Source organism: Chelon labrosus, assembly GCF_963514085.1.
Source record: "Chelon labrosus genome assembly, chromosome: 12".
Lineage (NCBI taxonomy): Eukaryota > Metazoa > Chordata > Actinopteri > Mugiliformes > Mugilidae > Chelon > Chelon labrosus.
This window is the reverse complement of record NC_140345.1, coordinates 8,090,771-8,117,228: the sequence shown is the minus strand read 5'-3', so window position 1 is coordinate 8,117,228 and position 26,458 is coordinate 8,090,771. Positions and strand designations below refer to the sequence as shown.

The following is a 26,458-nucleotide window of genomic DNA, read 5'->3' as shown; positions in this document are numbered from 1 at the left end:
ACGCTCCACGGAAATTAAACATCAGAGCGCTTTGGGAGAGATAAGGATGCGACAGTCATTTAGTGCCTCCTCCATTCCTTCATCACAGCCCTTTAATAAACGCACATGAACGCGCTAATAGTGGATACAACAGGGAAGTTGTCCGCCCCCCTGAATGACACATCACCCAGCCCCCACTGCCCCAAGAAACCTTCAGCTCCTCACCGTCATCATCGTCATGACTCTTATTGTCAACAATATTCAGAAATGTCTGGAATCTTGTGTCGTGCAAATGAGTTTTGTCCACGTCGTCTGCTGAGGAAGTCATGAAAATGTTGACTTTTTTCAAAAGTGCTTTACGGTCAAATGAACTTATTTACGTATTTCTGAGGCTTCACCTCGTAGAGAACAAAGCAGAGCTCTCTAAGTGACAAATTTGCAAAATTTTGTAGCAGAGGAAGTTTAAGATATGACACCAGGCAACAAGCTGTACACCCTGAAAAAATGAATACAAAGGGAGCCTCTCTTTATCATATTGTCTGTGACATCCAAGTCATTATATATCTAAAACAAAGGAAACTAGATCATGTGGCTTCCTCACCAACTGGTGGGGTGTTTGGGTTTTTAATGGGAACCTCTCTAGGAGGTCTCCACCCGTAACTCATGACTATTATTAAATCCCAAAGACCTCATTGTACCACCATCATCCAAACAGATCACTTCAATCTCAAAGTGCAGGCTTACTCGTGGTTCCTAGAATTTCAAAAAGTAGAATGGGAGGTAAAACTTTCAGCTATCAGGCTCCTCTCCTGTGGAACCAGCTCCCAGTTTGGGTTTGAGAGGCAGACACCCTCTCTACTTTTAAGGTTAGGCTTATGACTTTCCTTTTTGATAAAGCTTAAAGTGCTGGCTCAGGTGACACTGAATCATGCCACTATAGGCTAGGCCTAGGCTGCTGGGGGATGATGCACTAAGCACCTGTCCTCTACTCTCTTCTCTCTCGCAACGAGCCTCTATCCTTTCTTTTCTCTGGCACCGAGCTCCTATGCTCTAATTTCTTATCTATTTCCTTTTCTATTACTATTCATGCATTTGTGTGCTACTACTGTATAGAATGTTAATAGCTGTGTGTAGCTGCCTGGAGTTATCCACTCTACCTGAATGCATCGTTCTCCAACCTGCCTCTTATATTCAGTCATTGTAGCAGCTAACCCACCTACGATTGAACTACTATTGTCACAGTTTTATATTATATATTATATTTATATTCATTATCAAACTGTCGTGTAACATGCATCAGTTATATCTTGTATCATGATCAGATTCTACGTGAATGTTTTAGTTGGATGTAAGTATCTATGACAGATGTATGTTTATCTCGTTCCTCCTCTTTTCTCTTCTCTCTTTTTTTCTGTCTCTACTCGGCCAGCCTAAAGCAGATGGGTCCCACCATATGAGCTGGTTTCTGCTCTTCCTGTTAAAAGAGAGTTTTTTCCTTGCCACCGTCACCTTCATGCCTGCTCTGGGGGTTTCAGATCAGTTTTTGTCTTGAGACAATTTGTATTGAATTGAACTGAACTGAACTATGTGTCTGTAATGACATTATACTCACCTGTAATTAAAAGATGTTGTTTAATCTCTGTAATACAACCTTTAGAACTGAACAAGCTACTTTTATGAGTGGTTGAATTGTTTTTTAGAGAACTCAGATAAGCTCAGTTGCCTTTATTATATCTGGGTGAGATTGTGACACAATCTGAATGGTTGAGCTAGTGAGAAAAAAGATAGTTGTTTATGAGTGAGGTGCCCAAATGAACTTACTCTGAGTTTAGTTTGCATGCTGATGTTTAGCAAGACTACTTTAGAACAGTAGAACAGACGTTTGGACAAACTTGGAAAAATGCGGATGTGGGAAGGCGGGCAGAGTGGTTGAATCCAATGACTAGTGTAGCTCAGACTCCTTTGAACAAAGCAAAGTTCTCAGTCATCCAGGTCATAATATATCCAGTAAACAAGCTGAAACAAAGGCAACTGAGTTTCTTGAGGACATGTCATCTAAGTAGCTTCTTCAGTTCTAAAGACGGGCACAGACTCTTGGTTTAAATGTCAACATCTGTGGGCGTTGCCTGTGTTGTGCATGAACGTGTTCAATGAATGGCGTTCAGTGAACATGCTCATATGTTTGTGAACTGCGAACTGAACACATCTGGGTGTTGCCCATCAGAAACTCAGATGACTAAGTGCAACAAGCGAGTAGCCCAGTTGATGTTCAGTGTTTTATGATATCCTGTTTTTTGATCTGTTGGTAGTAGGCTCAACGGTTCTCAGAATAAGATGAGCTGGAGCAAGGTTTCTCTCAGTCCAACAAAGCTGACATTGAATACGGTTACATACGAGGACTTGATACACCTGAGTCTCTGAGTTAATTAATACGTTCTGCCCCCTACCAGCCAGCCAAAAAGAATGAAGGAAAGACATAGTGTAACCTAACAATGCGGGCAATGCGCAGGGCCACTTCCAGAGCCAGAAAGATTTATTGGAAAAGGTCATCGTTGACCTTGGACCTGTGACCAAAAAGTCAAGCTTTCAACCACATTTAAGTACCTTCTTGAGCAAATAGATTCTTCATCCACCAGAAGAGACATTTAGACACAGATGAAGGAAACCTTGGAAAAGCTAGTGAAGTAACCTTGATCCCTTTTTCTCTTATTAAAATGTGTCTCATCCTGTCGCTTCTTTTCTCAGATCAGCAGTGTTGCGCACACAGCGCAGATCCCAGCAGCAGGCAGACCACAGACAATTAGCCGAGGACTTGCATGATGTAAAACATGAGCCGTCACACCACCACAATACACAATGGCGCGCACAGGTCAGGGAAAAAATGAATCAGTGCCACTGTATCACAACAGCTCCCACACCGTGAATGAGCCCACTGCGCGGCACCTCCACAAAAGGACCTACAGTACAGCAACGCAAAGACAATCGCAACCACGCGTGTACGAGGAGAAATCCGACAAAGCAAAGGATGATGATTATGACACATTGCTATGCCACCCACAGTGGAGCCTGTGCGAGGGCAGAGCACATCAAACTGAGCAAGTGTAACACATGCTCTGTGTCAGTCCTCCTCCCCTGCACTGGCATGTAATGTATGACACATAGCTGAACCACCTACAGGCCTGCTGTCCCCATGCCCAGCTGATGATGATGGGAGGGGGAGTACTGAGGGTGCCGGCCAAGGAGACGGATTCTGTCAGGTTCTGTTGGATTGTCTTCTGGGTGAAAGCGGGGACAGTGTTACGAGGTGAAGTAATGGCCAAGAGTATCAAAGAGTGGGTGTGAAGAATTTGTGGTTTGTTTAAAATGTTTGTAACTCTAAAAATATCCCCCTTGGAGTAGAACGCATGAATGTACCGCTGAACGTCATTTGCAATTTTGTCCGACCCCCAGTTAACACATGTTGGAAACGGGCCTCTGGGTGTTATGTGGCTGTAGGGGCATCTGTCCTGGGCTCAGGGTTATCCTCTGTGTGCGATGAGTGTGTGGTATTGGAAAAACGAGTGCGTGTGGGGGGGTTTGATGGCTGGTGGCCAAACACCTCTGGGTGATCCAATCTGAGTGACCCTGACATAGCCCGGTGTGAGGATGACTAACTGAGGATGAGAGAGGCAGGGGCAAAGCGCAGGCTGTTTCTGGATCTGACCCAGACCCCCTCCACAAATACAGTACATGCTTTATACACACACACACACAAGTCATGGAGTGATCTGGAAACCCAATCTAATTCTGGACTTGCCATGACACATGACACATATGGATGAATGAGAGAAGGCAAGACAGAAATATTGGTAGTGTAGTGCTGATAGGTGAAGAATTTAAGCTATTTAGTTCTCTTATTATTTATTTCTCATTCACTTTTTTATTTATATTGTACATATTGCGTGTATTATATTCCAAAATTGTTGTTATTGTTACAATCTGTCATTAACCTAACCAGTGACACTCATTGTGATCGCCTCCTATCATCTGTTTGTGATTAACATACCTTGAAACTGATGGAGAAGCTGGCACAAAATCTTGTGAGACGATTTAAGACAGAATTCCAGACTAGATTGTCTTGCACCCCTTCCAGACCAGACCTCCAATTATTAAAGAAATCAATCACCCCGCCAGTTAGCTATAGATTCCCAATATTTATTGTGCGCTTAACTTTGTTATTGCATCGACTTCCCCCTAGCAACAGCGTCGGGCCGAATGTTTTCAAGCTCAAAGATGTTGAAAACAGCTCGACAAAATGTTCGACGTTTATGCTCCAAGCACGATAAAAGTCCCATTTTCCAATATGTTCCTTGCAGCCACCAAATGTGTTGTCATTGGCTGACACTTATTTTTACACTTAACTGATGCCTGTCTCAAGTGGCATCATAATGTCCTGAATGTCTTCTTTTTTTCTGACAATTTTCAAGTTAAAATTATTAAGAAAAGCAGACAATCAAGAAACATGTGAATGTTTAATATTTTGTTTCTCTACAGAAGCTAGCCTGAAAGCCAGGCCAGCCTCCCCACCCACAATCTTTCTGTGGCGGAAAGTTGGGAACTGATTAAGCAAAGATGTGCCAGGCCAATCAAACTGACAGAGTTGAAATTGTTTTTCTTTTTTTTCTGTACTGGCATGTTACCAGACACATATTATAATAAAAACTGAGTCACAACGCTAGCTGTAGCTGTAGTCATGTTGCTAATGCTACTGTTAGCCACCAGAGAACAAACACCGAGCTATGGGGAAACCAGGACCGGACAAAAACAAACATAAATGTGTCTTTTGTTCCAGAAACACGGACTGTACTTTATATTTAGAACAATATAGACCCCTAGACACATGATAGGTAGAAATGCTAGCACTCGTCAAGTGAAGAGTTGTGTGTTTCCACTTTATGTTGATATGGTGAACATGTCTGCCAGAAACATTAGAGGGTGGCAGCTGAAGTGCCATTTCTTGGCATTTTAAGTCGATATTGTGAATGTGCTAGTGCTAGCACTTGCTGTCGCTGGTTCATGAACTTTTATCCCTGATTTTGGAAATGTGCGTCTGTCTAGCTGCTAAATGCTCCTCTGTGTTCACAGGCTGCCATCGCTGACCTGCTGTTTGATAGTGAGCATGAAGTGTTCATTCGATTTTTAGAGTGTTTCTGTTGTTTTTAGCAGTGAAAACACAACAGATCTGAGAACAGAGAGGGAAGCAAAATGGTCATATTTCAAGCAAACAGAAAACCAAAATAAAATCCTTAAAGACTCAAAAAAATAAAAAGTTGTGCGGCTATGAGGGGAACTGTGGAGGTAGCTGATGATTCCCTGTGAGTTTGACACTATTACAAGAAGACGTGATCCTTTAATTATATATATTTTTTTTTTTTAAATGAATCTCATTAATTATAATTAGAGGTGACAAGTTGTTTTACATTATCATCATCATTCTCTTTTTCTGTCACCATAATATTGGCCGTAATATCAAGAGCAAACTGGGGGAACTAACCTTGGCAAAGGTCTGTCCTCTACTGAGTGTTTAATTGTTGCTCTTACAATAATGACCGTCGCTCACTCATGCAAATGAAGCATAACTGAACTAAACCGTCACAGAAAGAGGAAGAAGATCTCATTTTTAACTGAACTGGAGAGATCAAGGCAATTGTACTGCTTGGAAACAGGTGATAGTAAGACAGATGTAGTGGCGATACTGGAGAGAATATATCTAAGTCAAAGGTAAGGAAAGAAAATCGAGGGGATGTGTGGAGACAGAGAGCTTGCACTTTGGTCACTGAGGGGTGGAGGGGAGTAAAGGGGGGAAGAGGAAGCTCTGTACTATGCCAATAGGAAGAGTTTGTTCCTCAGTGAGATACAGGAGACAGTGTCAACACACACGCTGTGCTCAATATAGCTACTGTCACACGGCCAGGCATACAGTACCTCTCTCTCCTTTCCAGCCTGACACTTGCACCTTCCTTAACACCCCTCCTGCCTCGCTCACGGTCCTCTGTCTCCCCCTCATATGAACAGGTTACATTCTTCCTTTCCCTTCCCTCTGTCCTCCCCCGCCGCCCCGTCCATCAATGTCACGTCCCCGGAGCTAAATTAACTGATCTCCCTTCCTTTGCTCTTTCTCCCCTTCCCTCTCCTCTCCCTCTCTGTATATATTACAGACTTGACACCCTGCCAGACATTGGTTTAATATAACACACATTCTCTGTGCCTTCCACCCGCTCTCACATTACCCTCTCTTTCCAACTCCCACCACCCCGCTTTCATATGGGCACTGGCCGCTTGCTTTTTCCATACTTTACCCACCGCAAAAGGAGCTTTTTGTTCTTGAATAGCTCCCTCATTGCCATGGTAATCCAACAGAAAGAGAGTGTGGTTTTTCTGTCTAGGGCCTCGCCGATGAAAATAGTAAGTCACGATGGGTTTCTTTTAGTGGCCCTGAATCTAAGAAATCTGCCAATCTGGAAATGTCATGAATAGAAGTTTCTGCATGTGTTCTTAGTGTTTGAATAAATGTAAACAGCTTATCACCGCCAAGCCATTCCCCCACTTTTGTTTGCTTCTTCTTCCTCCAGGTGGACCTCTTGCAGCCGCGTCGGCCCTTAACTGTTGATCCCCCTCTTCCTCTGTCTCGCTTGTGCTCCCCGTTCCTTCCCTCCTCCACCACCACCTCACCACTCGCTGTGGTAATCCCATTACTCATGTGCGAATACCAGCTGGGGGAGCGAGAGGGAGAGCGGGAGGGAGAATGTGCACAGAGGATAACTGTGTAGAGGCCTCGCATCTCAACTAGACGGTTGGACTCCGGACGTTTTTTCAAACACTTAGAAAAGAGAAGAAAATGCTGACCAACATTGCAACTGTTTTATTGTCATTTAAAATGTTTTAAGACACTTTTGCATCCCAGTAGCTAGATTGTTAGGGTGCATACAACAGAACTGTGCATAATAAATGATTCTACTGCAAGCTGGTTAGACTTTGTTGCATTCGCTGTCTCCATTCATCTATCAAAAAAATAATCATAGTCAAAAATGCAACAAATATAGAAATACTGAGAAATAATTTCTTATATATAGGTATCAAAGCACTGATAGCAATTTTTGCATTTATTTTCTCTATGTCTTTTGGTATTTGTGACATTTTTGTATGCATAGAAATGGTCCTATCAGGGGTAAAGAGGAAGAAAAGGGGACACAGGGGGACGGAGAGAGTGATATCTGGCTGTGTCTCCTGACTGTTGGACTGGCAAGCTTGAAAATAAACAAGTTCCTTGATGACAAAGAAACCATTGACTCCCTTATTACGTCTCTCTCTCCCACTCCTTATTCTCCACAGCTTTGCTCTCTTTTCCTCTCTCTCCCTCTCTTTGCTCTTGCTATTTCGAAGGGATGAGGTTGGAGGGTGGTGTGTGTGTGTGTGTGTGGGGGGGGGGGGGCATTAACCGCCACCCTGCTGCACTTGTTGTCCCCTCAGCTGCCGGCTTTCCCTTTCATCCGGTCTGCTTTCGGCCTCCGTGCCTTTTAGTCTAGCAACCCATCATCCATTTGCTTTTCAATGTCACACAAGAAGTTAAACCTTTTTCTCCTCAGTCAAGGTCTTCCACCTGAAGAATTAAAAGCCGAACAAGGGTTTCGCTCTGCAGGCATACCATACAATACAGATAATTGTGGGTGAACGAATAAAAGGAAGTCAAAGACTTAGAAAAGAAGGGAAACATGGAATGTGTGTGCATGCCTGTCTAACTGTTTGTCCTTGTTCACGTTACCAGGTTCATGAATCATCAAAGTACCATATGTACATACTGTATTACACCTCTGCTGGCTGTTCAACGCCCCGTCCAGGAATTATAATCCTGCCTAGTTTCCACTGATTGCTGAAATCAGGTTCTGCATGTACATGTGTGTTGCACGTTAGTGTGTGTGAGTGTTTGTGTGTCTACACTGCCTGTGGTGACACTGGTTAGTGGGCTACCACACCCATTGTCCACGGTAATTACACTGACTCAAGCCATCTGTGTTGGAGAGACACAGACCAGAAGAAACCTGTGTGTGTGCTAGTGCACACTGGATAGCATGCTATGCAACTGCACCAATGACGTCCACTGGAAAAAAAGTGAGTGAACTGTGCATTAACTTGTAAATCAGTTGTGCTTATTTGCCACAGATCTCGGTCATCTGTTCATTCTTGGGGTGACGCATCATGTAGGATGACGAGTGGAGAGGATGGGGGGTTGGGTGAGGGTTTGAATCTATGGGGAAGATGTCTGGGGAAGTTCACACCCACTCAACTGCATTCACGTACACACAAACACTCCAATGACAAAATCTCGGCTCTCCTTTTCATTCTCTCCGTCTTTCTCTGCGGAGCGTCTGTCTGTCATCCTGATTAGGAACGGGCAGAGTCACATAAAGCTCAGAGGGGATGAAAAAGGGCGGGATGGGAGATAGAGGGAGTCACGGATGATGTGGAACCAATAAGACAAGGCTCTTCTGTGATACACTCTGTTTGTCAAACACATTACTGAGTTCACTCGCCAAGTTACAGCTGCATCTGATCTAATGGCTCGATATTTTAATGTGATCTAAAGAAGCAATATGCATATCACCTTCCTCAATAATGCAAAACAAAACTTTATGAACACATTCCAGCTCATTAGGTTTTATCACCACTGCAGTATTTTGGTGTCTCATGAGTCCACGTTGGCAAAAAATCTGACACTGTAAGTAACTGACTAACTTAAAGACTGAATTTAGAATTGATGGAACATTATTAGGCACGATAGAGCACAATATGTAACTTTTATTTATATTTTTTATGCTTTTATTAATTTATAGTATATATAGAGAGAGAGCTGAAAAGCAGGATGAGGAATTGCATACATTAATGATATGTGGCTCCAAGGTCTTGGTGATAATAAAAAAAAAAGAGAGCATCAATGCGTCTTTTAGAGCAGATTTTTAGTTCAGTGCTTGATTCGACATCTTACGTCCTTAATAACAGTGGTATCTGCAATTTTAAACTTAAAATCTTAGAACATCTATTAATTTGCAAGCGCTCACACCTTAGTTGGACTCTTAATTATAATTTTATGACAAATGCACTGTAAAGGCCCGCTAGCCATTAAATAGTAAGTAAACCACACAAAAGGACAGAACGGCATTAATCATACTTGATCACTGAATATAAATCAGTCAAAGCATACCTTGAATTGGCAGCGGAAATAATGACCTGAGGAGGAAAAAAAAAGTGAGCGACGGTGTGAGGGTGGGAAAGACACACAGGCGTGGAGAGGTGGCAGAGGATGGAGCAGGAGGAGGAAGAGAAGAGGTGTGAGCGTGAGGGAGGTAGGGTGGGTGGATGGACGTATGGATGGTTGGATGGCTGGCAAAAGACAACAGAACAATGTAAAGAGAAAAGGAAGAAGAAGAGGAGGAGGTGAAGGAGGACGTGTTGAGTGAGGACACTCTGTTTATCAGTGCTCAGAATGTACTGTACTGAAGATTTGTCTGTAAATGTCATCTCCTGTGCTTGAGTGACAATAGAGTGCGTTCACAAGTGCACATGGAAATATCAAACAGCAGAAGCAATTTGTCTACACTAAATCACCCTTATTTGGCTGTCAGTTTTCTCCTCCCTCTGGAGCTTCTCTCTTTGATTTCTGCTTTCCTGTCGTTCCCTCTGTGCGAAGAAGACGCAGAAGAGCTCTTTACCTAAACCAGGAATACAGACATCTAATAATGGGAAAATGATATGTGATGGATCCATGCCAAAACAGATAAGAGCATATCATAGACAAAATACAAGGACAAGGTGAATAGTGCAATGGTTTTGCTCCCAGCTGATTGCCCTATTGTCAGCTGCTGTGTGAGAAAATGTCACGCAGGTCTGTCCTGTGGTTTTCCTGCCTCTGAAGAAGACAGGACAGGATCTCAGCTCCTCGACCGGGAGGTTTAGCATCCAATTTAATGGTTTTCTTTTAGTCCAGTCTCTTATCAGGCCGACCAGGGTTGGTTTCCTGAGCCTATCAGAGAATGGGCAGCGAAGGGAGGAGAAATCCTGTTTGTAAATCACACCACAGGGACCGTTGCTGCTGTCAGGGGACTTTGTTTACTTTGTTTTACTACCGCTGTCTTATCCTGTTGACAAGACAAGGCAGCGGTGTGTATCGCTGATGTAACAATGTGGTCAAAAATGCACAAAAACACACATCAAGCCTCCATCCTGTACACCAGGTGCCAGTGTTCAGGGAGACAGAAAAGGAGATGCACTTCACCTCCCATGCATGACACCTCACCCACTCACGTGCACTTAAAGATAACACATGACATGCCTCATATCAGCACAGGAGGAAACAGGAGGTCAGCGTGTTCGAGGTGACAGGAAACAAGTCCGAGCATGACACCGGTCTTCTCACTTGAACAAGCCACGCTGAACATCTGATCAAGCGAAAGAGTTTACGAATGGCATGACTGTATGTCTGTGTGCTCCGAGGCAGCTTGATATGCACATTAACACGCACACCTACAGCATATGCTAATGCACACTCTGGGTCATTGTATATTGTGTGTTTGATTGTGAGTTAAACAGTTTGCTGGATGCACCTTATAGAGGAGGAAAGAGGAGTCCATGCTACATGAGAAAGCAGAAGAGGATGTAGGATCATTTTTAAATCTGCTGTAAGCTGCTGTATTTGTTATTATTTCATTGTTCAGATAAGGATAAAGGTGGCTGCTGGTATGGCTTTAATAATCAAAAACAGCAGTGACTTTTGAGAAAGTACATTCAACAGTGGTTAAGTACTGTGCTTATACTTCAAATCATGATTTGCCATTTTGGATAACAGGTAACATATTAAGTCACTGTTTATATATACTTTTATTCTCTTTTTGTGCAAAATGACGAACATCCATTTAAGACATCACAGCTATTAAAATAATGGACATCAGTCCAATATACAATACATATCTGGTACAAACTAAAAGAAATTTACACAAGATACAATTTGGTGCAAATCAATAAAAGATGAATTCTTAGCGAAATAGCAATGGTACTAAAGGGTTGTAAAACCAGAACTCCAAAATATAATGTTGTAAGAAGATTTTTGATTATTTGTATTTGGAAATGGGAATAAAATTTGGAGTTCAAAATACAAACATTTACACTTAGGAAGATTAGGAAGATTGAGGAAATTGATAATAGGTATGAATTTTTGTATAAATACCTGACAATGTACTATAAATACTATGATAGACTGACAGGTCCATTATTAGTGACAAGCTGTACACTGGAATGTGATTGCTTTCAAACTAAATCTCATCTTCACAAGTTCGCAGTTGATTCAATAAGTTTTCATTCCGGCGGCTGCGGTTTTGAATTGTGTTTTATGTTTCTATTACTCTGTCAGCCTCCTTTCATTCAATGGGCTAGGCTAAATATCAGAGACGCTTTTGTGTTTAATTCAGTCATGTTTACCGGCAGCACCACAAACTACATCCTTCAAAATGATCACTTGATTAACTACCTTTCCTACACAATTTCAACATAAACTGAACATTATCACAGCAATGAAATGGGATTTAGTGTAGTGCTGTTATATTAGAATGCATTAATGTTCACTAGTGTACCTTATGGTAACAGAACATTACATCGAACATAAACAGCAAAATCAACTTTAGTTATTATAATCTTCTAAGTAAAGGAATTGATGATGCAGCAATGATGAGTTTCAGTTTCCTGTTTTCGCTATTAATCACTAACTGACGTTCTCGTGCTGTTTTTCTAGTTTATTAAATGTAATTATCTTGATATGAAGAGGCCTCATTTATTCTCTCACCCAGATTGACGTAAATGGGCGCTGCGAGCAGAGCCGCTCTCGCGCCTCTCTCGATTCGTAGGATTCGGATGTGATGTCACCACGGCAGAGCGCTATGACGGTCTCCCAGGCAACGTCGCGTGCTGCAGTGACGCCAGCCCAGGCCCCGGCTCGTGGTGAGTGGGCGTGACCCGCCACGTTAGCCCCCCCTCGTCTCCCGTCAGTGTGGGCGGGCCCCACTCAGAAGAGAGCGAGCGAAACGCGACACCCCGAGGACGGCGAGAGAGGCACGGGGGGGAGGAGAGAGTAGCACTGAGTGGTGTGAGACTGAGTGGAGGACTAAAAAAGTCTGTGAAGAAAGAAAGGGTCCTTTCTAACGTTGAATTTCTGTCACAGAAGTAGCAGAGCTTCGCGGCGGAGAGATGTCAAACAGCGACGAAGATGCGGTTGAGACGGAGTAAACAGCCACCGGACAGTTAGCGAGAAAACTTAGAAGAGAGAGAAAGGTTTTTTCAGCTGGCTCGAGTCGGGACGGTTGGCCGTTTTCCGCCGCAACTTGAACAGATTTCAACGCTGCGAGGTTACGGGACGAGAGGCGAGGACGAGCGAAGTCTTGGCGGAAAAGCAAGCCCCTCGGTCTGTTTTGTTTTTTTTGGTCGGCGGGGGGGGGAAACGGACAGAGAGAGCGCGGCGACTCGAAAGCGAGAGAAAGCCGCTGAAGCTGCAAAAGTTTGCCGTGTTATCCTCGGCTAGTTTCCCAGATTGGAAACCGGAGCGGGAGGAAGAGGCCGAGAGACTTTTCTTTCCACGAGCAACTTCGTGGAATTCTTCCAGTTTAGCACACTTTGGCTAAGTGCTAAGTAGCTAACACAGGAAGAATGAAAACACCTGGAGATAGTGGTAAGTCTGACTCCTGCTATGATTTTCTTCTTTCAGCCATTGTCTTTCGTGTTTATTTGTCGCGGCTGCTGTCGGCAACTGACTCGCTCATTGATTAACAACCCAACAACTAGCACACAACTCCCGCTTCCAGTCAGAAAGACACGATGAAAACCTGTTGATTTGAGCGGAGCAACAGCCGGTGGTTTCTTTTGATCAGTAACTAAAATCTGGTGCAGGGTTAGTACTGTACTCCAGTTTAAGAGGAAGTGGTTGAACTACTGTACAGTTTTTAAAGCGACATCCTCTGTGTCACCCTGACAACCTATTTTCACCATCCTCACCTTTTAGAGAAGTGACTAAAAATCCTAGAAACACTCTTTTAGGTTGTGTATCGAGGGAGCCGTGTTGACAAGTTGCTAGAAGAAGCCTTCCCTGGTGGTGGTGGTGTTGAGGTGATTGGAGCTAGGCAGGTATACACGCAGCAAGCTGATATTAAACATAGTGAGGCAGCATAACATTTGTCAGGTACTTGGTCTGTCAGGATACTGAAGCGAGAGGAGGAGGGGGGATTCCCGGCAGTCAGCTGAGGTCTGTACGTGTGTCCATTTGTCTTAATTCCTGAAATGCTTGCATAAGTTTGTTCTTGCTTTCCCCTCTTGAAGCCAGTGCACGTTTTCTTCAGAAAGGAGGAAGTGCAAGTACTGTTATGTGTGGTATCTTTGCACTTTATTATTTATGATCTTCCTGACATGACAAAACCTCATCCGAACAGATTTGAATGTTCAGCATTTATAGTACAATATTATGTTTATTGTGATCTGTGCACAATGAAGTACATATTTATTCAGTTGTACTTCCTGCAGGAGTAATGTGAGGACTTTTTTAAGTTGTTAGTGGTAAGCGTTTGGCATGGGACCATGTGTGTGACTAACTGACAAATTGTGCAGGACCCTTTCCACTTGGGACACTCCCCACCCTTCCCCCACATTGTCCCCCCCCCCTCCTCCCGACTCCCTCGGCACCCAGCCTCAAGCCCCTCAGCCCTCCACATTCCTGCGCACACACACCCACTCCCTGCAGCACCCCTGAGGAGGCTGCCATGACATCACACCACGTCCCACCACAAGAAGCCCCCTTTTATTACAAGGAACACGGTGTTTGTGTGGCAGCAGCTTAAGCCCCTCTTGGAAAGCACTAAAAATCGATTGTTTTCAGGTTATGCGTTTGATGTATGCTGTTGGTGTGTGTCTGTTTGTGTAGTAGTGTAGGTTGTGTTTGTTATCTGGTCCTATACCAAGGTTGTCTTGTATAACTAGTGTGAAGTGTGTGCTTCCTTCCAGCTAGTCTTATTTGACATTTAACTGCACCGATAGTTGAGAAACCTACGAGTATTCTTTTCCTTTTTTAAGTTTTTACAGCGCTTACCTTGTTAAGATCAGGAGAAGTGGTTTGAAAAATGACTTCTGCTTCATCAGCCATTAAAATCCAGTCAGCTAAGTTACATTAATTCAAATCCTTTCAGTAGCAGTTGGTCATACAAAACACGCAATTGTATACCAGCACCTGTTAAATAGTGGAATTATTTTACTTTTTAAATCTGCAGTGCTGTCTTAATCTGCCTGAGCTCCTGCTGTTGCTGCATTTGCAATCAGAACATAAGCTTTAACCCTTAACCTGTGTATATCCCATCATTTGGAAGGATATAACAGTCTGTGGATATGTGTAGGATAAAAAAACGTAATCATTCCTTCCTGGGATTTTTGATGTGGGATTATGCCCCCTGTGATAAACCGCTGCCTCTTGTGAAGCTTACTTTCCTTTTCTCCAGGAACAGACACTTCTTCACTTTTGTTCACTTCTGCCACTTTATCAGCCTTAATAGATGATATAATTTCTGCTCAGGGAGTTGAAGCAGGAAATCACGGCAACAATATCTGATGTTGCAGGCACATAGGTGTTGGGTTTGTGATGATGGGAAGTTTCTGATTTAATTTCTGTTTATATCCAATCACTGCTTGTTATCATGTTTTTGTTAGTGTTTGATTTTGTCTGTGGGGAGGGGTCAAATGCAACCTGTGTTCCACAGGTAATGCTAATGCAACCTGTGTTCCACAGGTTGCATTAGCCAGTATGTATTATCTCATCTACACTTAAACAGCCATATATCCATCTCAAAGGCTTTCCTAGTAATTGATTAAGCTTTGGTGATAAGGACTCTGAAACACAATAATAACTGCCCTGCCACGTGTGTCTCCCTTTCTAATATGTTACCTACCACCCACCACACTCTCTCTGCCCTCCAGCTTTTGTATTTTACCCGTTTACCTCCAAGCCTCCCTCAAGGGTTACAGTTTTCTCTCCTGCCACCTCCATCGTTCTTTTTTTCACTCTGACGGGATAAGGACTGGTGTGTGTCTTTTGTGCGATGGAATTGCATGGTGGGACCCCTGGCTCTGGAGTGGCCATTGTGTGTGTGTATGTGTGGAGTGTGGAACAATGGTGGGAGTGGGGCAGGGCCTGGGACCAATTGTGTGTGGACTTGTGGGGCCAGGGACCTCTCATTGAGGTAATAATGGTGCGGAGTAGCTCATGGTTTGGTGGTGCTTTTGACACATGAAGAGACTGCACTTCTGCATGCATGTGAATTGTATCTGTGTGGGGGGTAAATGTGGGCATCCAAGTCTGTTTTTCACCAATCTTTCATCAACTTTTAATGATAAATGTGTTGTGCTGCTCCCTGCTTCTCTAGAGTGACTGACTAACCTTTGAGTACCATTTATTCTAGGCGCACACACACAGTCCTGTCTTATGATGTGGCAGGAAACAAAAGGGTGGCAGTGATTAGAGATGGAATATTTCACCTTTTCCCTGTGTGAGTTTGCGGGTGCGATTGTGAGCATATGCTTCTCAATCTCAACAACCACTGTGATGATAAGCACTGTGATTAGCCTTATCTGTAAAAACTCCCTTGCAGTGCTGACCACAGCAAAACCACTACCTCCCTACTATCCTGGTTCAGTTTTACAACGTGGTTTATGGGGCAGTGTCCTGCTGTGAGCAGGCTCAGCCGGCATACTTAAAGCCCGAAACAGATGATGTCCCATAACAAAACTGATTATCTTCCATCTGAAAAAGCTGGAAAAACTTCTTGGTGCCAAAAACTGACTGATTGCTGGTGTGAGCGTATCAGGTGTTAGGAATACTGCTAAATCTATTAAGCCAATTTTGCTGACAAAATTAAAATGCTGTCCTATGCAAATTTCTGTGTACAGTAAACACACGAAGCTATTTTTTGTTTTGTGTTAAGTTGTAGTCGATATAGATGATTGATTTGACAACGGACTGGATGAGCAATTCCAGCGTCAGTGTAGTCCACTTCTCTGTGTCACAACAGTTTTTCATAAAAGTTTTGATATGGTCCTCGGTGACGTTAAGTTGACAAATGACTTCTGGTTCAAGGAGGCTTCACTTGTGGTAATGTCTGTATTTAGTCAGGAATGTGACCAAAGGGAACAATGTGCTCAGCCAGTCGACACTAATGGACCTCCCCACCATTAGTCCTGTGCCGCCCTTGACCAGGGAGACCAGAGTGACCACAGCCAACACGGCAGCGTTACCCTTGACGGGCCTGGTGCATCTATCTGCTCTCCAGCGCTGCCCTCGGCCCCATCACCCCCCAGAGGCCCACACATTGACCTCCACCCTGATTCCGACACTGAAGAACTTGATTTAAAATTCCCTTTTTTTGCTAATAACCTGGCAGCACAACCAAACATGCGCGCTGAACCTAGTTTTACTGCAAAACAATTGGTTGTAGCCACACCGTGGTCAGGGATGGTGATGGCCTGGGTCTGGCGGGTAACAGTTTAGGAGAACATATGTGTGAGTACACATCACACTACACATACACTTGCACAGACTGCTGCTTTTTTATTTGAATTCTTGGACCTCCCACATTCCTGCCTAGAAGGTTAATAGTTGCCGGCTGTGTTGCATTACACATGAGGGGGAAAACACACTATCTCTTTGAGCCTTTCCTGAACAGAGACAAAATGATTTGCAAATGTATGCATTCATACAGACATACTTTTAATATCTCGTGTGGATAATGCCACTAAAGCTGGTGTAGCTGGTGTCTGTTATATTAAGAGTTGAGATGTAGTATTCCCTTTTACAGCTAGCGGTATCAAAATGCGCGCATGCTTCACCATGCACACACACACATAAGGGTCTCTTTTCAGATGGGTATCAAAATTCATGTTGAGAATGCAGTGGGGTGTGTTAGTGTGCATGGATTGACCTGCGCTGTTCAGCAGCTGTTTGTGTTTGCGCATGCATGTGTATTGTAATGTAATATGGGGAGTTTACAGAGCCCACACTGCCGTAGAGGTGACTCAGTGCGAGGTGGAGAATGGCATGTTGGTGTAAAAGAATATGGAGTGTGTACATAAAGGAGGCAGGGTTTTCTGGGTGGGCAGCTCTGTAAAGATATTACTTGTTGAACAAAGCTTGTACGTCGGTGCTCGTGGGTGTATGTGACAGCGTCTCTGTGACGGCGGCACCACTGAAACTGATCGGAGTCTGATGACATGTGCACACACACACACACACACGCACGTGAAGATCAGGTAACTCTGATCCTTCCAGATGAGAGGTTTTATTTTGGATCCTCGCAACACAATGACCTGTCCTTTAGGTTAGAGCCTGCTTTGTCACCTCTCTATTGGTTGGAGTATAATCACGGTGTAAGCTGTCAAGATCACGACAGTACTTAGTCAGTCAGTCATGAAGCCAGCTTTTCATTCAGCCCTCTTCCAAATAGCATGTCAAACAAAATAGTTTGTCATAACCTTCTGAGAATAGGGCGTCACCTAATGGTTACTGTGTCTTTTTAACAGTGTTGTAATCTATACTTCTAATCCCTGCAGATTAAGGCCAATAATGCTGGCCATGCAGAGGAGCTGTACAGTAAGGGATCGGCACTCAATGTGGCTGTTAATGTACATACAGGATCAGACCAGTGGGACTGGATATTCTATGTACATTTAATTGAAATTATGGATGTCCCGTTCAGGTTTTTTGTATTGCTCGCATTAATGCATTATATGTAAACAAAATGTCTCCCTCTTACTCGTATTCTCCTAAATCGTATGTGCTTGTATTAAGTACAATAAAATTGAAAATCAATCCAATGTAGGCCTAGCCTGGTGTAACCAGACTCAGTTCTTATCAGAATATTAAGATTTCATCACAGAGCATGTTGATACTACTACTACTACTGATAGAGAGAAGAAAAATAACTCTGCATGTACTTTAACAGTCCTACAAACAATCAGGGCCATTTAGTTATAAACAAATTCAACTCAGTGGTGCTCAGATGCTGTGTATGACTTTGTCGCTGTTGTTTCTCTTCTGTTCATCACGGCATGCCCACCTAAACGATTTCATTGGCACAGCAGATCTTTGCTGGGGCATAATAAACACAGAGCGACTCCAGACCAACTTTCCCATTAAATTTGTGGGTGGGGGAAGTTAGGGCTGGCTTCTATGCTAATTTAGGGCTATATGTCTGACAAAGTCCTGAATAGCTAGAAAAAATACCTGCCTCAAAACTAGTCTTTATATTTTATTCATATTATATTTATATATTTTATTACGTGAAAAATAAATAACAGTAAAGAAGCTAAAAGTCTATTCGCCCTTCGCTCACGAAGACTTACCATTGTATGGTTTTTAACAAAATAAATAACCAGGTCACAAACTTTTATTATAAATAGCTCTGTGGTGTTTAGCCTGAAATCAAATACTAAATCACGTTTCTGCTTAGACCAGCATTAGAAAATTATACAACAGAAATCTCTTCTCAGTTTTGTAAATAAGTCCAGACATGTTTAGTCACGTTCTTTTTGCTGGTGTTTGGTTTTGTTTCACGGCAGACATCTAACAAATACACTAAGTTGGGCTTGGAATGTGCTTAATTAGATTATTTTAAAAAATACCGTGATTGTCCCTGATACCAGTCATGACATCCTTAATTGAAACTCCTGGTTTTGCATGTATTAAGGTGGATGTGTTTATTTAGACAGTTATGCAAATAGTCAGTGTGTGTAACTGTTCTTGGGCTGATTTGTTAACTGTCCATAGTAATCTGTTGCTTTTATCACATGATCACAGAAAAATGTGTAATTTGTTGTTCTGCGCAGCATTTCACTTACTGTGTGTCTGCTCTGGTTCCTTTGTGTGTTTTTGCATTAACACTTCAATATATCAAAGAGGAGAGAATTTAAAAAAGAATATCGAAATAAAATTTCTGATTTATATATTTATTCAGCAATTTAGGCTCAGTTACCGTGTGTTTAAAAGTGTGTACTAAGTGTGATAGAGACTGGTCTGTCCCAGGCCCTCTGGTTCAGGGAGGTGGTGAGTGGAGCTCCTAACCCCTCTCTAACCCCTTAAGTCCGGAGCAGTCAGCAGACACTCCCTGCAGAAAGGCAGCAGTGTTTGAATAGTTCCTCTGGCTATTTTTATCTGGGAATCTGCCTCTGTGCTGGACCCATGGAGTAGGGGTGGAGGGCAAATATCTAATCTAATTCTGGATGATGGGAAGTCACCAAAAGGACTTCTGTGCCACTTGTAGTGTCGATATTTTGTGTGTGCGTGTGGTTGGCTGTCGGGTTTTGAAAGACTGTCTGGCGCCAAGTTAAACTTTGTCTCTTGTCACCCTCCTCCCTTTCTCCCCTCTTTCCCTTCCCCCCACACCTCCCTTTCTTTCCTCGCCTCTCTCTCTCTCTCTCTCTCTCCTTTCTTTCACCCCATGTAAGGAATGCAATATCACGTTTAGAGTTTTCTTTTCAACCTGTCTGTCTTCTTCCATGACCTGTCTTTCAATGTGCTGGCTCTTGCTGTTTCTCAGTCCTTACCTTGCGTCTCTCTCTCTCCCTCCTTGTTCAGACCTGTTCTCTTTTGTACGTCAGAGCTCGTTCTGAACTTTGAGCCACCTCGTCGCAGCCTATGTATGTAAGTGAGAAAGTTATGTGCATGAAGAAAGCAGGAGGGGTTGAGGCTGGAATGCCATGTCAGGAGTGAAAAGTGTGTCTTTGTGGGAACAAACTGGTCTAAAATGTTGTTAATGTTAAGATTGAATCTGGGAAAGCAATTTTAATTGGCATTACCCACATGGAAAGGAATCTCTTTCTTAATTTGAGCACCAGTAAATGCAGACTGGTTACAGGTGGGCACATAGAGACGCCACATAATTGCTAGACAAGTGGCACTCTGTCCTGCACCAGGACCATGTCCGCTGTGAAAGCTTCATTTAATTTAATCTTTCTGGATGAAATATACATATTTCTTTATACGCAAGATTTAGAAACACAACCGCACTGTCTGAAACATAACTAGACCCATCATTTCTAATCTCCCTTTCACTGGAATCAAAGTCCTGTTGCTAAATGCTGCTCTTTAGCTGGACTTCTGACTTTTCAGCCAGATGGAACAATACTATAAAATGTGTGTAGGACAGAGAGATTGTGTTTTCATTTCGCACACACTCTTGTGCTTGTGTGCACACAGATGAGCACATCCCTGTAGGGGAGTGAAACCTTTTTAGGCATCGATTGACCCTCCCATCCTACCATCCTCTCCTCCCTCTCCCTACCATTTCTCTGTCACCAATCCATGGACTAATACCCCAGTGGCAGCTCCTCTTCCATTAGCCTTCTCTTCCTCTCCCCCTTTCCTTTCCTTCATGTCACCCTACCCTGTCTCTTTTTCTTTCGCAGGACACCCTGATTTACCAGCCAACATAACTCGATGAGCAGATACAGCATGGTTGTCTGAAAACATGGCTCAAATAGTATTAAAAAAAACTGTCAGTTACTGTCAAAATATATCAGCTATAGATGGTGGCGAGTGTTAACTTCCCTGTGTCAAACTGGAAACTCAAAATGAGAGCTCGAATTCTGGTGCATGCTGCTGTTTGAACATATGTCTGCACACACACACACAGCCATGGGCTCCCTCCAAGATGTGTGGTTATATGGAGAATAAAGCGTGGCGGACTGCACTCACGGCAGGGCAAACATCTGACTCTATTTTTGCCCACTGGCCATCCTCTTCTTAAATGTTCATAAGGCTTACTCCCTCCATGACACTGGCTTTTTCCTTGGCTCTCCAGGTGTGTGTTGTGTGTGTCTATGTTTCTCTGCCTGTGTATCTGCTGGCCTAAGAGAAACTGAATAATGCATTGGATCATTGGAAAGGTATTTATAGGAAAGCAAGAGTGATTAATCTTTAATGGCAGAGATGGCCGTCAGTGCTGCACATCATATTGCATATCTACATACACACACATAAACACACACAGACCTCTATAAACCTTTTTTGTTCCTTCTCAAGGCATTTAACCAGACTTGTGAAGTTGCACAAAACATTTAATAACTTTAAGTAAAGACTTGACAGAAGAGTAGACTGTACCGACTGTACCTTTGACTATTTCTTCTTAACCATAGAGAATATGCTCATATAGTTCATATAGGAAATCTTTAAGATATAGCATCTTGATGCAAAGTGGGTTTAGTCTCATCTCATTTTAGTTTGGCAAAATGTGTTATGTTTCCAGTTCATTAGGTACACCAGTGAAACCAAATGTTCTAATGTAATAGTCCAGCACTTAATCGTAACTTTTTGAAGATTATAGCGTTCAGCATTTGATCAAAATAATGAGATAGCTGTTGACTCAACTGTTTTAGTTTTTAAGGCTGCAGTTTGTAGTAATATTGAGTTGTATTGTGTTCCACTGACACATGTTTGTAATAATGTGACAAACCCATTTTAGTCAGTGGGCTGGACTCAATAACAGAAACACTTTGTGTTTAATTCAACACAGTTAAATGGTTACACAATGGAGCATACAGTTCACCCTAAACTAAATATTATAACAGTATTGAAGGGGATTTAATGCAGTACTGTTATATTGGAATACATTTGTTTTCACTGGTGTACCTAATGAACTGGCATATATGAAATTATCACATATGTAGTTAACACATAATTTAAAGTCTAGCTGTACCTGGGTTATGCTGCAGATTCATTTAGGTAATGTGTGCAGTTTGTGTCATTTTAGATCTTAGAAGACTGATGATCTATTGTGAACTACCACAGCGGTTCAATTAAGGAAATAGCTCAAAATGTGCTTTTTTTCAGTTCAGAGTTAAGCAGCTTGTCCTGCCCCTGCTGTCTGTGTGTACATTTGTAGCATGTGTGCGCTGCACCGTCTCTGTACAGTAGCCCTGCCCTCGGTCACAATAGTTTTATCCATGTCCATTTTTAGCATCAGATGTGGCCCAGTGAAATTACATAACAACCAGGCAGTTGTACGCGGGTGGGCGCACACACACATATAACCCTACTGTACATATGCACACAGTGATTGTTATTTTAGGAGATTAAAGCTTTAGATGAGGAGAACAGTGAGCTAGGTCCCCTGACCAGTCACGGGGTGAGAGGGGAAAATGAAAGTAGGGAAGAATGGATCAAGAGCAACAGAGGGATTTTCAAAGCTTCAAGGGAAAGGGGGAAAGGCAAAGAACTATACATGGGCAGCTACAAGTTTGATGGTCAGAAACTACCAGGGGGATTCTGAACCCCAGTTTAATGGAAATCCGAGCAAGTTGTGTGCTTGTCACATCAATAATACTCAAGAAAATGTTGTATTTGAGAGATGGCGACATGAATTCAGTATGCACCGTGAATGTAAGCATATTTTATTCACATATTGTCTGTAACATGGTGTGCCAGGTATTCAGTGGCCAGCATGTGCATTTGTGGTAAATAATAATACTTTGTATACATGTTGCCTTGGAAACAAGAACTAAGTGGAGAATCAACAGCCTGCCAATCAAAATATTACACCCTTGACTGCAGGCTACAGAAGGAGTGCAGAAAATGTATTAGAAATGCTGTTACCTTAATTGTAGTGAATTGCTTTTTGCCTGTGGACACTCAAACATACAGTAGGGTCTTTGTAGTCTCCTGCACACACTCTTCAGCTGGCTCCCAGTGAGCATCTTCTCCGCGTGTGTGTGGGTGTTGTGTTAGTAGGGTTATTGTGTTCGTCTGGCCCAAGAATTAGACAGATTCTGTGCAAAGGTACACCCTTTCCTTAGATTAGTTATGTTGCATGATGAGCTGGTATGCACAGCGGTGTGTGTGTGTGTGTGTGTGTGTGTGTGGGAATGTGGGATCTGAGCACGAGTGACTCAGTGATCTCAGTATTATTAAAGGGGTTAACTTGTAATTTAGGGCTGGGCAGTAAGTCACACATTTTTTGCCTCTTATAATAGGTCAATATTTGGTCCAGTGCAACAAGAATGTGCACCCATGTTGCCAAATGACTCACAGTATGTGCACTTTTTGGTGACACCTGCTTTTAGGAGGTCACTTTTGGGTCATGATAGAGGATTAATGTTTAAATCTCCAAATGTAAAATATTCACAGATTGGCTGAGTGGTGATTCCTCACATTACTCACAAGCCTGATTGGATAAGCAGATTTTGTGGATCAAAATAAAAATCTAAATAATCATAATACAAATACTTTTTTATTTTGTCTTGTTCACATTGATGAAGATGAATTATTACATTTTTCACAACTGATATCCTCAATACTTGTTGTGTATAGAAACTCATCAATACTGGTTCACTCTGAAGCCTCTCAGATGTGTACAGAGAATTAAAATGCAAACTCTGACCCACTCCAGCAGCTGCTATAAATTGACAACATAATTATTAATATTCTCCTGTATTGTCGGAGTATGTAGGATCCTGAAGGGTGTAACCGTAAACTGTGCAGCTGTCACTTCATGGGGAAGCCCCCAGCTACCTTATACCTTGGATGGATGATCTGAGCCTTTTGACTCAATGCACAACACAATACTTTGTATGCATGTTATCGGTATAATATGTGCGTTCTCGTCTTTGTGTGTGACATGTAACTGATCACCAGTGTATATTCACTCGCAAACCCACCCATACCCACATACCAGGTACACATGCATTAACCGTGAGGTAGCGCCTCACATTATGAGTTCCACTGAGCAGAGGTAATCGGTGTGTACACTCAGCTCTTACATAACCCCATCCAAGCAGTATACCAGGGGAGAAAGTTCAGTGCTCTCTCTCTCTCTCTCTCTCTGCCAGTCAGTCTTTTATCTTTGTGAACTTGCTTCCTTCCCCATCGCTCATTCATTTCTCTTTTTTTTTTCACTTCCTTCTTCATTGCATTTCTCCTTTTCTGTCTCTCCTGACACCTGTTATTCATGTTTATTACTCAATGTACACGATTTGCCTAGGACACGTCTAAAATCAGGTCCTTATCAAGAAAATTGCAGCTGACGTGTAGAATTGGATAGAATAACAAAATCTCATTGTTTATGTGGTTTCTTCATCAACAGTTGCAAGGTCATGACTCATGAGAGAACCGTTCTCTGTAATCCTGAATCTTGTCCTGTTGAAATATGTAAATTGTTATATCACAGTTTTAAAGGGAGTTCATTTTCTTTGGAGTGGATCAGTCGTTTAAGGCGAACATGTAACTTTTCTGGATTCAAGGTCAGTCTCTTTCCGCCCTTCCTGTTCTCATCATGACTTCCCTAATAATCTAAGTATACAACGTTTACAAACAGTTTAACCTAGCATAACCATAGCACAGAACTGGCACTTTTGGTTTTGTTTTTTAACACATACTGAAGACTTTTGAGAAATTCATCCAAATTAGTTTAGTGTTATCTGGTTAATGAATTAATAAATTCTCACACTTTTGATGTGGAAACATCAAACGTGAGAACATTGCAGTGCTTCAACATATTATATGGATATTCCATGGATTTACATAACTGCCACCATAGATGACATCACAGAGTCTTTTCAGCCCAAACTTATATATAGCCACAATTTTTTTTTCTCAAATTCTGAATCCAAATGAGGGCTGAAAGATTTAGGAAAATAATCTAATTGCGATTTTTTTTCCCCCAATATTGCGATTGCGATTTTTTATTGATTTAGTGTAAAATGTTCTTTCCCATAGGCTGGGCCTATTTGTTAGAATTAAATTAAAAGATGTAGGACTTGAAATAAATTACATTTTTATTTAACTGCTCATTACAGAAACATCTGTGGCTTTGCCACTGTGCATTTAAAGGGAAACTACTGTTTTACAACCTGGACCTTATTTCTAGCATAAAATATCATCGTTTACTCACCAATATCACTTTTGTTTCATTTGCACTTGTTCAGGAGATAATTAGATCAGCGTATATCCATATAGTGGGAGTGGTCAGGGCATCGAAACGCAGCCTCTAAATAACGCATTATCTGCAGCGAAACTCGTTCATTCCACCAATACTTTGTTATGATACGCTAGTGCTATTCCCCGTTGAGTCCGGAGTTACGTGTTAACATCATCCGGGGTTTGTAGATTGGCCTACAGACCCCGGATGATGTCTTCTGACCTGGATGATGTCATCTCTGAGCGGCGCGCGCGGTCGGTTTGTTTACCAGTAATTTGCTACTGCTATGGTTCGTCCACAACCTCAGAGTCGGAAAAATATTCAGCCATGTTGCAAAAAACTAGCAGTAGCAAATTACAGGTAAACAAGTCGACCGTCGCGGGTGCGCGGCGCTCAGATTTATTTATGTTTATGCATTTATGTTGTGTTTTACAGTTTAAAGACAAAAAGATGGTGTTTTGTTCAGAGCTAACTTTATTGCATTCGCTGCCTGCCTGTCTTGGTCTGGCAGGTCAGTAGGTTGAACAGCAAGCATGATCCCATATGTGTCTCATAGGGAGGCCCTAATGAAACCAAGTATAACACTGACATAGACTTCACATTTTGTAGTCTGGTTTTGTGTGTGGCTGGAGCGGGGATGTGAGAGACTGAAGAGGACCGGTCTCTGCCACTGCAGTGCAGCTGTGTGTTTACAGCTGAGCTCATTGCCCAGTTGTGCAGATTGGCTGCCATTGTTTATATGGATGGCTGGCACCATATAGTACGGTAAGGTACGCATAGCAGGCCGTAGCGGAGCTTCTTGTAAGGTCAGCTGCATCTAGACCTCCTGTCAAACACCTCTTCGTGGCTTTCTCCCTTGCTCTTCATCTCTGTATTTTGCTCTTCTCTCAAGTTACATCATCATCAGCCTTTCTCTCTCTCTTTCTCTGGTTCTTGCATAACGTTCAGCTTTATTTGCTCCAGCTGAGGATTCTAATCTTTCCCACGAGGCAGAGAGCGAGTGCAAACCAGGAGAAGAGAGAAGAGGAGCCGGACGAGTCGACCTCTCTAACCTGCCTGTGTGCACTGCCTCGTTAACTCGATCACTCCGCCAATTAACCTGGTGCAGGCACCAACCGACAGCATTAAAGTACATGTGTGCACTTGTAAAGATGGTTATCTCATCTGTCCCATCAAGTGTGTTTGTGTGTGTGTGTGTGGGGTCTCACCCCACTCACACCTCCATGCTAATTTACATATACACAAACCTGGGGAGACCTTTGTGATGTGCACATTCCACCATTGCAGCCAGATATGCTTATGCCAGTGAGCCCTTGCACCAACTTGGCTTCAGACCAAATAATACATGTGCAGAGGCTCCTGTGTCTGTGTGTGTGTGTTTGAACTGCAAATACTCTATGCAGAGCAGTGTTCACTGAAGCTTCCTTCTATGATTTCTCTAAATCTCTCTCACACACACACAA

At 42.6% G+C, this 26,458-nt stretch overlaps 1 protein-coding gene across 1 annotated transcript in view; it reads left to right on the top strand.

Moving 5' to 3' along the window:
* The first annotated feature begins 12,128 nt into the window (after positions 1 to 12,128).
* Positions 12,129 to 26,458, top strand: part of erfl3 (Ets2 repressor factor like 3) — a 46,626-nt gene continuing 32,296 nt past the window's right edge. The window contains exon 1 of the mRNA XM_084556957.1: positions 12,129 to 12,727. Within this exon, the coding sequence (XP_084413083.1) occupies positions 12,706 to 12,727 (22 nt within the window). The 5' untranslated portion in view covers positions 12,129 to 12,705. The remainder of the gene's footprint in view (positions 12,728 to 26,458) is intronic.